The 16,352-nt window shown below is 35.5% G+C and overlaps 1 protein-coding gene across 1 annotated transcript in view; it reads left to right on the top strand.

Annotated features, from left to right (window-relative positions):
• DCDC1 (doublecortin domain containing 1) overlaps positions 1-16,352 on the top strand; it is a 383,234-nt gene that overhangs the window by 188,100 nt on the left and 178,782 nt on the right. The window contains exons 12-15 of the mRNA XM_081062445.1: positions 4,126-4,227; positions 7,514-7,677; positions 10,669-10,794; positions 13,208-13,313. Of these exons, the coding sequence (XP_080918571.1) occupies positions 4,126-4,227; positions 7,514-7,677; positions 10,669-10,794; positions 13,208-13,313 (498 nt within the window). The remainder of the gene's footprint in view (positions 1-4,125; positions 4,228-7,513; positions 7,678-10,668; positions 10,795-13,207; positions 13,314-16,352) is intronic.

Consider the following 16,352-nt stretch of genomic DNA (forward strand, 5'->3'; position numbering starts at 1 on the left):
TTATATTTAGTTTGCTTTATTTATACCCACAGATGCTGGTATCATGTTTCAGAAATATTAGACTGCCTACAAATTGTACTCCCCAACCCTACTAATAAACAAATAAACACATAAAATTACTCTGGAATGTACAATAGAAATAAGCCTTTCTTACCATGTCCATTGTTATCTATAAAATAGAAATATAATACTCTGGTTTGAGCCACTGTCATCCACCCTTCTTATTACCTTTACTCTGCACCCAGCAGCAGCAATGGTCCTTTAAAAATGTAAGTTAGATCCTGTTAATGCTCCGCTCCAAACCCTCCAAAGAGTCCCCACTTTACTGTTGACCCTTAGCCCTCTGATCTCGTTACTTACTCTCGCCATCACTCTGTTCCAGGCACATGAATCTCCTGGTGGTTCCTGGGATATACTGGGTGCATTCCTGTCTTTGTTTCCTTGCTCTAGTGGATCCTCTGCCTGCAGTCCTTTTCGCCCACCTATCTTCTTAGCTCACTTTCTCACCTCTAAGTCTTCACTTTAGCCTTTCCTGTCTTGAGGGCCTATACTGATCCCTTGCTTCAGATGGTGACCCCCACACCCACCTATATCCCCTGCCTTGCTAGTATTTTTTCTTCTTTACAGAGCACTCACCCCCTTTTAACCCCTTCAGAGGCACATTTATTCTGAAGCTAATGAAACTTAAGCTTCAGGGCCCTTTCCAAAATCCCGGGAGAGGCCCTAGCAACGGGTACACCTGGCCGCATGTTTCTGCAAAATTTACCAACATAATATATTTTAGCCATCATTGGTTGAGACCATTGTCTGTTTCCACTCTAACTTCCTCTCTGTCAAACTTTCCTTTGCACCAAGTGGTGTTGAAGTTCCTGTAGACAGTATTGAAATCTGGCTTAGGGGACAGTGAGTTGGGGATCCATTGAGATTGGGCAGAGAAGAATGTAATCAGCGGTTTGCAGTCACTTCGCGTATAGTTCAGTTAGCAATAGCCATCCTGGTGTGGGGAGGAGCTTCCAGGAAGATGGCTACTGCCTGCTGGCCGCAGAGTGTATTCCTTTCTGACTGGACTAGAGGACCTGGATCCCAAAGCACATGGGTGTTGGAGGAAAAGCATGGTGTGCAATGAACAAAGCCGACTAATTTGTAGGAAATTCTTCCACATTTTACAGCTCATATATTAAAGAAACCTGATCAAAATTTCCCCAAATTTGACATCAGTTCTAAAAATGTTTATGAAATGACCAGAAAAATTGTGAAGCCTAGAGAAATTTTTCTGATCAATAATAATTTTTTTTGATTAATCATGCAAGAGGGAAGATGGAATGATCTTTCTATTTTCTTTATAGAAAATTCTATAAAATTACCATAGAAAAAGGGGATCAAAGACAATTCAGCCAAAATATGTGCTTTGGATAGCTAATTAATGAACATATTTTGTGACTTTTTCTGGATTTTGTAATGTTTTTACTATGTGTGAGCTTTTGAATTCTAGTGATTTCTTGACTCATTTGAAATGAGTATTTTATACCTAGTTTTACATTTGTAATTTTGCATTCTTTTTGTAGAAGACCCACCAATTTGTATAAACTCCAGGCCTCACAAGACCTGGTTGTGCCCTGACCATACTATACGATTGATTTATGTGTTCTTTTTCTCAAGAGCAGATATCTTAGTTCACTGGCATATCTAAAGCACCTGAGCACTGCTTGGCATATGGTATACACTCAATAAATATTTGATGAATGAATGAATCCATTAACAACATTAAAATGAAACATTGATATTAATCTTGCTCAAGAAATATCAATATTGACATGAATGAAAGTAAAAGACTAGTTTACGGCAAGCACTCCTCCTTAAAACTCTATACTTTGTATAAGAGTATAGAAGTCAATTTCTATTTGTAGGTATTTTCTTCAGTAGTCGTTAGCTACCATGTTTGTCAAGGGGACCCGGATCTTTTTTTTTTTTTTTTTTTAAATTCTATTACCTGACTCCTTGGGACCCAAGACTAGCCTCAGCGGGCTTTTTGTATCATCCCACTCCAAGGGTGAGAATTTAATTTTAGAACTGTAGGGAGGTGAGGCCGTGCAGAGAGCCACTGGGAAGCCAATATAGTAGTTGGTTTTTCTTAAGTCAAGGATCAGGCAGCAGGAAAATAAAAGCAGACTTTTTTTTCCCTATATCTAGTCAATCATAGGGAAACTCTTTAGAGAGTCATCTTTGTTTAGACATGGAGAACAGAAATGAAAATATTTGTCATGCAAAGGAAGAAAATAATAAATATAATACTTGGATTTTTTTAAAAAATGGGCATACAAATATAGGCCTTAAAAACCAGAGCAAGGCCTTAAGAAAAGAAGAATTTCATAGGATTTCAACTTGGGAAATTTTTATTTTTTTAGAAATATAGAAAAACAAACAAGCAAACTGAAGCACTAGTGGAGGGCAGCCTTCTTTCACTGAAATTCGTTCTTGGACTTTTACTTAAGCACTAAAACACCTCTTTTTGTTTTTTTTTTTTAAATGTACTTTTCTAGACATAGAAAGGAAGATATTAGCAGCAGTGAGGAAAGCTAGTGATACTCTTAGGTGTTGACCAAGTCCTATTTGCTTTCTCAGTTGGGCAGTTAGCACTCACACTCTTTTTTTCTAGAATATAATTTGCTGTACTGTGATTTCACTTCTATCAAGTCTTGACAAAGGAACATCAATAAGTTCCTCAAACTGAATTTTTGTCAACACTAACCTTGTAGAATGCACGCTGCTTAGAATTGTGACTGTCATCGCCAAATGTCTCTGTTGTTTAAGAAGAATTTTGTTCCAGATTGGGGCCCTGAAGAGACTGTTGGGACAAGTCACAGACCACGGTTGGGTTTACAAAGTTCCTTGCAGAAGTAGATGGATTTCTTGTTCAGAATTGTCTCTTTACTCAGAAAAGAGATTCAAACAATCCCCGGTAGCAAAAGATACTTCAGGGTGTAGAATGTCAGTGTTCTAAGGCTGACAACTGTACCATCTCCACTGCACTATCAGTGCAATGAAGAGAAAAACCCACAATTCTCGAACACTATTACTCTTTTTTTTAATTTCTTTTTGAATCTCCCTTGTTTAGGTCGAAAGCCGCAAGAAGTGCTATTGATGCACATTATTTCCCAAACCAGGTTACAATGAATTAAATAACTCTCAAACTGTCTCAAAAATGAAACAGATAATTGCTTTTTTTTTCTTTTTAAATAAGGTATTCTCCCAAATTCTCTTCTCTGGAAATAGTGCTAGAAATAAATAAAAGGCTACCTTGATGTGATAGGTGTATCAGGAAGGGAAGAAAAAAACTTTTGAGAAAAAATTAAATAAAAGGCAAGGATTTAAATTATTCATCAGGCCTCTCTCTGTTTGCTCCCTCTCTTGCCTGGTGAATGGCACCACCCACATGGGTCATCACTCTAGCTCAGCCTTCTTTGAGACTAGATTATTGACTAGATTATGCGAGACCAGAATGTTTGCTAGCATTTTCTACCCCCCAGGAAGTGCTACATAATGCAGTGTTATGAATTTTATCTCTGTTGTCAACAACTTGTTGCATATAAGCACTTAAAATGGATGGTTTCCATCATACTATTATGTAAGGTTGAGTTTGCTTTTAGTGAGTCAAAAGATGAGCTGAACACTGCTTCATTTTAAACATAAATCAAACATTCCATAATGTGTGGCATTATGTTTTTCAAGAAGAATGAAATGAGCTAGATAGTTGGTCACCAGCTGACCTTTCTCCGATGCTTGCCACATGTACGCTTCCAGTGTAGTCAGTGATTCTTCCTTTAATGCCCACATTTCCTTCTTTGTAAAGATTGTAGGGAGGGCTAATCAGGTTAAAGACACTGAAACCACAAGGAGAAACGAAGGACATTCTACTCTTCTAGTTCTGTTGATTTTCATTGCCAGTTACTTGCATGTGTTCATGCAGGCAGTCGTTGCTTTGCACGGTTTCCACATGCATGACTTTCAGTCGAAACCACACTGTGCAAAGCCAGGACTGTTTGTATTTATATGCATATGTATGAATATATGGATGCATGTGTGTGCAGGTATTTATTTTTAATTTTGAATGCACTTATTTTTCAGATATTTGAAAATGGTAAAGACACTGGAGCGATCTCTGTTTGGATCAGTGAAAAAGATCTGGGGTGTAATAGCCCAACTCAAACTGGTGATATGATGGATAGGGTGAGTTTACTGGCCATTTATTTATGACTAGAAGTGTCTTACAAGTTACTGGTAGTTAATTTAGACAATTATTAGGTTGGTGCAAAAGTAATTGCGGTTTAAAAGGTTAAAAAAATTTCAAAAACCGCAAATACTTTTGCACCAAACTAATAAACCTTTAAAGTTATTTAGAGAAGATCAATCATTTGCTGATCTGTAAAGATTGATGGCCTCAAGCTTGACTTCTGAATTCTTTAGGCTCTCAGTTTTAGTTTAGTATTAATTCAAGGCCTCTTACTTAACATCATAACCTTCATTATGCTTGTATTTGGAAATCTGCCTACAATGGACTCTGGGATTGCCTTCTTCTTTACTTTGAAAAGAAGTAACATAATATTCAGTGGAGGGTATGTTCTGGGTCTAGGGTATTTCCAAGCCCTAGACTCTGAGCGAATAACAGGCTTGGTCTTCTCCTATGCTCGCTGTGAGCAACTCCATGTGGCTTATCTTAGGCACTCTTACCTTTGCCTATTTCTCAGACAATTGGAATGTTTTTCAGGCCCAATCAATATGTTCAGAGTCTACATTTTGGGTCTTTGTCTTGCATAAAAAGACACTTAATACCCTGTGGTTTACAGATTGGGGTTAGGCACCCCAGCACACACCAATGTTTTGAGTTCGGTTGGTTGCTAGGCTTTTTAGAGAAACTTGCTCCCCACCAACCCCTACTGTCCCCTTTTCAGCACCCTCAGACTTATGTCTCCCTGTTGGCATCTATTATCTGGGCTTTAGAGACAGTCACAGAAGTTGCATAGAATTACTTGACTCTTAACTGATCACTAGCTGGGCCCACAAAAAGTGGGAAATACTACCTAGATTGATTAGTGAAAGCAGGATCAAGAGCCCTGGCTGCTTTCTTTTTACTATCAAATCCCTGACTATGCAAAGCACTGTGATACAAAAGACTTTCTGGAATATTCTACCGGTGTTCCCTCTTTTCTACATTAGAACTACTTTTACATTAGAAAAAGAAACTTTTATATTAGAAAATGTACATTACATTTCTATTTTAGAATTAGAATTACTTTTTTGTTCATGTTAAAATCGAAGATGGCATTTGTATTATTTTATGCAGGAAGATATTATTCTGTAGAAAGTTTTTGTGTTGGCTTATGGCACAGTGAAAATCGATCTATTCTTTGCTCCTATATGCAAGTAAATTTTGGGGGAAAAGTTGAATCAGGGGCTTTATAAAGCTCTTTGGGAGATCCCTTGTAACACCCAACGGTGTCTCTTCCCTTGGTGCACGCTTGTCTCAGTCCCTAGCCTAACATGTTGCACACTCTTCTCAGGTCCCTGAACAAATTCTGATCCTATAAGGGCCTGGTGATAATAGCTTTAAAGATAAATGGGTGAAGATTATCACAATGTTTGGTCACCATAGCCCATCCCTAACCAACGACCTAGAGACGAAAGGCGCTGAGGCCCTTATCTCCCGTAGGCTGTCAGATTCTCATCTTTGAACACCTAAAATGCAGTCTGTCACTGAGTTGAGAAAATAGAGATTGCAGTGCTACTCCTGTGAAAGTAAATTTGGTTAAGTGGTCAGGTGTTCGTATTCCTTCTCTACCACACATCTCTGTTCTTTGTGTAGACATTTCTCTCCTCGATTAGACTTAAATCTTTTATATCTTTCACCTTCACAAAAAAGGTGATGCCTGTAAAGCAAAATCACTATGGTTTAAAAAATGATCAGCATTACATGCCTCCTAAAATAATAGCACAGCAACAAAAAATAAGCCCAACGGCTGAGAACACACAGACATAAATGTAGGGCTTTGTCAATACAATCTGTAGATTTCAAAACGTTTGTGGTTGCAATGGAGGAAACAAAACAAAACAACACAGATTTTTACTATTCTAACACCTTTGCCTATTATACTCCTAAAAAAAGTAGTAATTATTTGTAATATTCAAAGGACTTTGCTGTGCTGGATGAGAAGTTTTAACTTTAATGAAATAAAAAATATGTATCATCATTTTCAGCCTTTCTGGTGCTCAAGGCTACAAAGTCTGGTCTGTGCAGAGCTGATGAAATTGGAGATGTGATTATTTATCTCTAGTGAGGACAAAGCCTATGTTTTAGGTATTTTACAAATATCATTGCTGGTCAAAGAAAATATTTTACTTGGTCAGGAGTTTACAGTCAATAGGGGAGAGATATGACAGGAGTGCAACTTCCTCTTGTTTCCACTGAGCCTCGGCATTTAGCACTTCTCAATATACCTTCAATAGGAATTAATAGAAGGAACGAAAAAGGCGCCCTGAACAGCAGTTAGGCAAGAAGAGGCCACAACTATATCCGCATCCCTGCCGAGATTACAGAGTAACAAGAAATTGAGAGACACAAGAACTGACAAGGGAGAGAAGAAAAGGAAGCCTGTGACAGAGTGATGGATCATGGGGGGCACAGAGCAGGAAAGAGCTGAGGCCCAAACACTCAAACAAAGGACTGAAAAAATCACAAAAAGTCTTTTCAAATTCCATATGCAACACTGTTCAGCTGGATTTACCTTCATTTGAAATATGCCTTAAATTAGAAATATTTTGATAATTTAGAGATCCCATGTACATGTAAGATAGAAACCAACACTGGCAATGCTATTATTTAAAATATGAAGTGACAGCATTTCATATTTCACACTTCAATCATGCTTTTTCTCAACTTGAAAACATTGATTATTGAAGCTGCCCACAAGCGTTTGCAGGGCTCTTAATTAAAATACATCCAGGCCGAGTTCTCCGAAGTGAACCAACGTAGGCTGAAAGTCATCTTTATCTTTACAATCCTGTAAGCAGTGAATTGTTCTACCATTGGTTATCACAGGTTAGCTGGGGACAGGGGGAGATTGCCGAATGTAAAATTCGAACGTGCTCTGGAAAGACCCTAACAAAATGTGTAGCTCCGACAAGAAAAGCATCAGCCGTATCAAAGAGGGCTGTTACCGTGTGCAGAGCTGAATGCTTTTTCCGTACGACTGTCACATCTGCTAACAGTCCTCGTGCCAAAGGGTCAGAGCTCAATCACAAGCCTGTGGCACCCCCTGCTGGTTAAAAGCCCATGCTCATTTTGTTCCTTTAGCCTGAGCTAAACATTGCCATCATTTCACACTTCTTTTAACATTCTATATGAATTTAATTATCATTTGTTTGGACTTTGTTACAGAGTAGAGACAGTTTATTACAGATGTGCACATTTTTATGATATTTCTTCTTCTTCTTTTTAATCATTTCCTCCCACCACCAGTTACTTCTCAAGATTCATCAAAGGCTTCAAGGATCTTCCATCAACCCACCAGGCCTTAATTTTTCTTCAGCCCGGCTTTTCAATGAGCATGGTCAAGAAATTAAGAATCCACTTTTGCTGAAGAATGAGCAAAAGATTTGGGTCTCTTATGGTAAAACATACAGGTAGGAGAGAGGTGTTTAGTCTCTGTCTGTCCTCAATCTTCCCAGGGGCAAACTAATTTAAAAGGAGAGTTGAGAAATCAAGTCACACTCTTTATGAATTTTTTTTATTTTGAATTCAAATAACATTTCAGAGCATTTTTTCGTGAGGTAGTATTGTTTGTGGGATATGACATCCCTCTCTCTCTCTCTGACTTTCTGTCTTAATGCCTTGTCATAGTTCTTGAAGTCTGCCTGTCAGCACAGCAAGCGGGATTGTTCATGTCTGAGTAGTCACCTTAATGACAGCAGATGGAAACACCACAGGGGGCCCAAGCCCATCACACTGTCATCGTTGCACACTGCCCTGACCTGCTTCCACTCCTCTATTTTTTTGTCCCTTTTTAAAGGAGAAATGGATGGTAATTGAAAAGGATCTTAAGCAAGATTTATGAATCTGTAGACAACATGATTCCCCACTATCTCTCTATGTTTTCACAAATAAAGTCTTAACCTTTTAAGCACCAGTGACAGGACAGCTAAAGATAAATTGGTAAAAGCTTGTAAGCCCTATCCTATCAAAGTTGTATTCCTCAAAAGTGCCTTCTATTATCCCACAATAATTACTGGTTATTGCTGAGCATGGTGTAAATTTTTTTGTAGATTGGTAAATTCCTGCATAAAATTATCTGTGTTTTTGAGAAAAGAAAAAGGCTGTAGTCTATAGGCACTGATGAGCTGGGCTGTTGTGTGGAGCATCTTGAAAATTCATGTATATTTTGACAGAACACATACAGAGGAACTTTGAAACACACTTTTCTGCTTATTTTTAATTTTTTTTAAAGCTCTCTTTATTTATCTGTAGAACAGAATAGAGGAAATGGGGGAAATAATTTTGCTTATAGAGTATAATTGATCAGATATTAATTCTAATGAAAATAGCATAGAAAGAAGTAGGAGCTGACCAATGCTATAGATTCGAATAGTCAAAATTTCAAATACTGAAACAAATCTACTCGGGTATCCATGAAGGTTTTAGAAAAAGTTGGTAGGATTAGTTGTGGCTAGCGTGTTGCAAAATTCTATTTCATCCTCCCCATAGAGTAAAATTAAAATGCTTAATAATTTCTTATGCTGTGTAATTAATTTATAGAATTAAAAAATTCTGTGAGAAATGGTGTTTTTTCCCCGTAGGCAGATTTCAAAATATAATTTAATTGCATTGTGAGAATTGTTTCTATACCAATAAAAACACTGATGAATTTTAAAGTGGCAAAAATTCATTAATAATTCAGCAAGCTCTTTCAATAACAGGGAGAGACATTAATAAAATGTGTATCTAATAATTTCTTCTTAAATATCATTGTTAAACTAATTGACTGATTTTGATGTTTTTAATGATGTTTGCTATAATACTTTCTTTTAATAAGATCATGCACTTGTTCTTGGTTAATTGGATCATATTTGTCGAATAACTAATGAAATACTAAGTATCTGAAATATTCCAAAATCTACTGAGGATTGTAGCTGGAGGAATTCATAAGTGTGTATATCACTGATATTTTAATAGGATCATGTAGTTTTTCCTGGTGTTGAATCCAATATGAATCTCTAGGAAACCATTATAGCAGTTTGCTACTATCAGAATTTCTAGTTTATGTATAGAAAGTTATTTTCACCCTGTTTAAAATATATTGAGAAAATGTGCAAAATATGTGCTAAGCAAATGATATTCATTTTCATGGAGTAATTTTAACATTTCTAATATACACAGATACAGGGGAGGGGGCCAGGTTACTCATTGAAAGAGATGATTTTGCCAATATCTGCTTCTATTTTGAGTCCTTTAATTATTTTTTCCCAATTTTTATTTTAAAAAATATCCAATATACAGAACAGTTGAAAGAATAGTACAAAGAAGACTTATATATCTTTCACCTAGGTTCACCAATTAACAGAGTTTGCCACATTTATTTTACATCTTTTCTATCTCCTTCTCTCTCTTTTGAGTATTTTGAAATTAATTTTAGTCAGTCATTAAAGTTTTACTCCTAAATGCTTCAGATCAGGTCATTGAAGAATATGATGTTCTTCTGTAACACATTGTAATATCGAACACAGCCAACAATAATGTAATATCACCTAATATACAAGTTATATTCAAACTACCCAAAATGTGCTTTGGAGATGTTGTCATTCAGTATCCAAATAAGCTTTATGTATTGCATTTAATTATTTTCTTTAGTTTTCTTTAATCTAGAATATTCCCCCACCTTTTGTTTTGCATGACATTGAATTTTTTTTTTTTTAAGAGTTCAGTCACTTTTCTTGTAGACTGTCCCACATTCTGGATTTGTCTGTTTCCTCATGATTAGATTCAGTTTAAATATTTCGACAATACTACGCAGGTGATGTGCTTGAGTCCTACAATTATAAAGTTCAATAGCAAGTCTGTCACCAATTTAGAATAAAAAAATGGTTCATATATGACATAATGGCTATTCTTCTTATTCAAGATCTATTTTCCATTTGGTTTTAATTCTCATATAACTAAATTAACCTAAAACAGTGTACTTAAAAGTATGTAATATGAAAAAGTAAATCAGCATAGCATTTAGTAAACCCACAACAATGGTTTTTAGCCAAATACGAAGAATTCATTCAATTATCAGGTCCAAAGATTATTATGGTTGTATTGCATTGTAATTATACATTGATGAACATCATGCAGGTATAGTTATCCATGATGTAGTTTTTTAAAAATGGACATTATATGAATAATTGGTTGTTTTTCTCAACTAAATTCTTTGCTTTTATTATTGAAATTATTTTTTAAAGTATGTTTTGCAACTAGTCCTGGCATATTATAAATCAGCCAAATAAAGTAAAATGTGCTTTTCAGGATTTCTGGATTTTATTAAACACTAATATTGTATGTTTTATTATTTTTTTGTGCTCAAATCTCAGTGTTTGTATAATTTTGCAAATAGCTTAGATTATTTTTTCATTTTTCAGATCTCCACTAACCCCTGTTTTGAATTTGACCTTTGACCGGATGACAGCATTTGCCAGAGATGGCATTATAGTTGCATATAAAACCTTCTTGGATCCTAATGCTGTTCTGCTTCCTGGATGTGACAAGTAAATTAACGTGTACTTGGTTAAAGCAATCTGAATCACCTAAATTCCAATTTCCCAGAGTGAGAAATTGAAACACTAAAAGATGTTCTTTGAATTGTCTTAAATAAGCAATTATTTATTTTATTGACTTACTTCATTATATAGTGAACTCTAGTGCCTAAAAGACTTATCATTAACTTTCCTTGAGTTTTAAAAAAAACACATGGGGCAATGAGCAGACTATAGTTTCTGCTTTGCAGAGGTAAGAATTGTATTTGAAATATGAAAACTGTTTTTAGTGGATGTTTCTAAATTCATAGTTTTAAATGGAATCACTAAAATATTATGGTAACTCATGAGTGTTCATATTTAAGGATCTCATTTGATGATGATAAATTGAAACAAAAGCAGTATGCTGGAGGCTTGGTGGGATAGTGAGAAAAAGAGCAGGACTTACGGGATCTGGACATGCTTGTGATTGTCCATGAGTAGATTGGTGTCAGTTTCTCATATGTAATAATAAAATACCCAGCATAGTAAATGCTGTTGACCATAGACCAGGCACAGTTGTTTTGACCATATAGACCAGGCACAGTTCTAAATGCATTGGGTAAGAACCTATGTAATTCTCAAAACAATTATTTTAATTGCATCATTTCCTATTATCCTATTATTACTCCATTTTATAAAGACAGAAACTGAGGCACAGAAGGGCAAAATAATTTGCCCAGTGACTTAACCAGTACAAGATAGAGCCAAGATTCTAACCCAGATTGTTTTTCTTAAGAACTAAGGGTTTAACCACTATCCTGCACTGTCCAATAGAACTTTCTGTGATAATGGAAACATATTTTATGACTATTGAGCACTTGAAATGTGCCTAATGTGACAAAGGAACTGAATTTTTAATTTTGTTTAAATTAAATGAATTTTAATTTAAATAAGAATACGTGGCTAATGGCTATCATATTGGACATTGCAGCATGATACTAATAATATGTTGGATTAGGTGCTCTATCTCTAAAGTTCTACCCAGGTTTAAATTTTGTAATTTAACAAATTACAACTTTCCTTAAGATACAGGTGATAAGACGGAAGTAGAGGGCAGATCCAGGGAATGAAAAGCAGTCTGATGAGGTCACTCAGTTTAGCTAGTGTCATATTGCTTAATATGTCTATAAAGACAAACTCTTTTGTCTTCCTGGATAGTTATTTAACAACAACTCTATCCCCCAATGACTGTGTTTCACTTTCCAAGCGAGATTTGAATCTGTTTTATCCTGTTTTTTCTTTATATATAGAAAATAGCTCATTAGCATTTTTTATAGGCATTTCCATTTATGAGTTTTATTCCATGTGCAATAATCTTTCCCCAAGCTGTTAAATTTGCCTAGAGCCTTTCCCTTCAATTTTTAGCTAGTGGTTTAATTTTAAATTCACGTATTCCTTCTTAATTTCATTTCCCAGGTACAATGAATACTGTTTTATTGCATAGATTCAAATTCAATATAGGTGCCTATGTATAACAATGTGAAACTGTCCTTATTGAACACAACTAATTTGAAGATAATTTACTTAATTTTTGGATTCCATTTAAATTTCTTTCAATGCTTTAAAGTGGATCGTTTGAAATCTTAATAATCATACTCTTATTTATATTTCTCAAAGTATTGAAAAATATACTAACGTGTTTCCCCGAAAATAAGACCTAACCGGACAATAAGTCCTAGCATGATTTTTCAGGATGATATCTCCTGAACGTAAGCCCTAATGCATCTTTTGGAGAAATCTTAATATAAGACACGGTCTTATTTTTGGGGTAACACCGTGTTACCAGTGCCAGACCGGTTTCTGTTAAATAGCATGCTGTACGGTATGTCTTAACATATCAATGTTGCGCTGAGTAATTTTCTTTAGGATAAGGGTCAGCTCACTATAAAATAAATGATTTGGCTGAATTAAGAATGATACTCGATACCTCCAGTTTGTATTACCTCTTGAGATTCTTTTAAAAATACCAAACCAATGTGCTTAACCTAACTATTATAAGTATAAACACATCTGTTATTATTCGTAGTCCAATGTATTTAGAATATAAATTGAGCAATGAAGTGCTATCAGTGCTCCACTATAAGTGCTTCTGTAAGAAAAAAAAAGTCATTTTGTTTCTTTGTTCTATTAATAATTAATTGGGCATGGAATACCCCAATGTCATAAATAATTGCAAGGTAAAAATTTAAAACTTTTCTTTTCCCAATTATAGATACCAAAGCACTTTCCAAATTTCTGTTTCAAAGATTATGAAATATACATTGATCTTACTCTCACTAAAAGAGCATAAGATGCATAAATTATTATACTAGTAGATTAAAGAGTATTATAATTAACCACATTTCATTCTAACAAAAATGATCACGTGTTTTACTTTCCTTAGTTGGGAAGTTTGTGAGGGATTTCCAATGAATTTCAGTGGCACCAGTCAAGAGATACCTGATCAATTTGAAAAGGTCGACTTGGAGAACCATTTCTTACAGAACAAGGTCAGAATTATATGTTGTAATTAATGTGAGTATTTTATGTATTGGATACTCAATACATGGTGATGAAGTAGAAATATTTGTGAAAGTTTTTAAAAGCTAGGATTATTTTACAAATATATTATTCTTTACTTCTTGTTAATTAAGTACTTTAAAACTGAATCATTATATAGCATTCCTAGTTGAAAAAATTTTACCTGAATTGCATCATTCAAGTACTATTGTTTAGCATATTTTCTTTATACCTACTGTATCAATAAGTTGAAGTTGTTTAAGAAAGTCTTTAAGATGGCTGTCTCTCTCTGTACTTTGGGATCTGATCTGTATCTAAAGAACATGAGTTCTTTAGAAAATCCAATTTATGACAAGCCAATCCAGAAGGTCCATTTATTAATTTACACTTAGAAATTTATCCTGTCAGTAAAGATTTTGTTCTCTAACTGAACTATGAAAGGCATTTTAAACATTGTCTGCAAAGAAAGAGTAATTCTTTTGTTTTTCTCAGCTGGGAAACAATGTAGGGTAGTTTATTTCAGCAGCATGAGCTTTAGTATTTGAGCTCATGAAATCAAAATGAAAAGGTGCCCACAGAGATAGAGATGCCCAACGAAAGTAGGACTTCCTGTTAACCGGTGTGGGCCCTTTATTTCCAAGAGACAATGCAAAAACACATTGACCCAAATTGCTCTTTTTGAATTTCTCCATGGTGCCCACTCAGTCTATTATGTCAAAATTTATACTGAAAATATTAGTTGTTTCAAGGTACATATAAATCTAAATAGTATAATTATAAAAAATAGAATAAAATCAATAATTGTTTCTAATAATGTTTTTGAGCAAATTTAGAAAATAAATGTAGGTTGAATGGTGCAATGAGAATTAATGCCTTTTATATTTTATATTCATCTGACATTTAGATTTCTTTATTTTTAATTTTTTTTTAAATTTATTGGGGTGACAATTGTTAGTAAATTTACATAGATTTCAGGTGTACAATTCTGTATTACATCGTCTATAAATCCCATTGTGTGTTCACCACCCAGAGTCAGTTCTCCTTCCATCACCATATATTTGATCCCCTTTACCCTCATCACCCACCCCCCACCCCCTTACCCTCTGGTAACCACTAGATTATTGTCTGTGTCTATGAGTTTTTCTTTCTCATTTGTTTGTCTTGTTCTTTTTGGTTTATATACCACATATCAGTGAAATCATAGGGTTCTCTGCTTTGTCTGTCTGACTTATTTCACTTAGCATTATACTCTCAAGATCCATCCATGTTGTCACAAATGCTCCTATATCATCTTTCCTTAACACGGAATAGTATTCCATTGTGTATATATACCACAACTTCTTTATCCATTCATCTATTGAAGGACATTTTGGTTGTTTCCATGTACCAACTGAATGGGAAAAGATTTTTGCAAACAGTGCCTCTGATAAGGGGCTAATACCCAAATTATACAAGGAACTCATGAAACTCAACAACAAAAAAACAAACAACTCAATTGAAAAATGGACAGAGGACCTGAAGAGACATTTAGATTTCTTTACCATAGTTCTGATCCTGGTGGCATTCCTTTTTAGGTTTATGCTGTAATATTATTGTCCTGCTCAAAAACCTGTATGCCTGGCTGTTGCCAGCTGAGTTTGCGTATCCTCATCTGACCTTCACCGATCTCCATGATTCTCCTTCAGTCTTCCCCCATTCTCAATTTGCCTTTTCAATCTTCTCCTCTTCTTGACCTAGCACTATAGTCATAGCTAATAAATTGTGTCCCCTAACATGCTTTCACTTTGGTGTACTTGTGCCATGGCTCGTGTTCTTCTTTGCCTAAGAAATAACCTCCACCATTACTCTTCCTTGCCTTAAGGCTTGATTGAACTTCCTCTTCCTCCCATGAAGCCTTCTCAGATCATCCAGAGAAAATTAACCTCAGATGGTTGTGTGTCCTTGGAACTCATTTTTGTCCTTTGAAAATTGTTAGAGTTTATGTTTTAGTGTAGGCATTTACTTGCTTTTGTGTTTTTCCCCTCCATTAAATTGAGTACTCTTTGGATGCTGACATTATGTCTTACTCATCTTTGTGTTCTGGAGTGCTAGCACAAAGTCTTGAACATAGGGCAAATGCACAATACATTTCTGATGAGTTATTTTTAAAATTTAGCTATAACCTATCTTTCAAGGCCTTCTATTTTCTAATATGTTCCTTGTGTGTTAGCCAAGCCAGATTGTTCATTTGTTGTCTTCTGAAAGCACGCCATCATTTCTGTTATTCTGCCCATGTGGATCCTTCTGCTTGTAATTCAACCTCTCTTTCTTTGTCAGCAGCCCCAGTCTTCTCTTTTACTGTTGTGCCATGTCCTAGCATGATGTCTGCCATATAGCTGGCATTTAATAAGTGTTTGTTGAAATCCTGCCCATGTGCCTGCTCCATAAAATCTTTCTTTACCCCACCCTACCCCCAAACCAGACATGATGTTTCTGGCTTTGATAACCCCATTACATCCATTCTGTGCCATTTATAACAACATTGAACTCGATGCTGTTCCTCTTACAATGTTTTTGGGGATGATTTAAAGTCAATCAATGCTCCAAGTTTGGGCATATTTCAGGTCACATTGGGATAGGAGGAAGAGAATAGTAGATTCCACAGAGAATGTTGAGATCAGATCGTAAAAGGTCTTAATGGAATGTGAGGGATTCTGGATGTTGTTCTGTAGAAAACAAGGAGCCACTGGAAATATCAAGCAGAGGCAAGATCTGATTTGATCCTTGTGTGAGGAAGATAACTCAGGTGGTGCTTGTCTTATCCTCTGTGCTAGATTAGAAATTCCTTGAGGGCAAAGGGCATCCCAATCATCCTTATCTCTGCTGAAACATCTAGATGCTCAGATTTAGCTAAATGGAATTGAATTCACTACTTAATTAACTTGTTCAACAGAAACCAGCTCAAACTTCAAAAACAAAAAGAAAAAAAGGGTATCAAAGAGTTATCACAGGAAAAGAACCCAAAGGCTTCTCTGTCTTGGATTTTAAAC

The sequence above is a fragment of the Rhinolophus hipposideros genome (genome assembly GCF_964194185.1).
Source record: "Rhinolophus hipposideros genome assembly, chromosome: 10".
NCBI lineage: Eukaryota > Metazoa > Chordata > Mammalia > Chiroptera > Rhinolophidae > Rhinolophus > Rhinolophus hipposideros.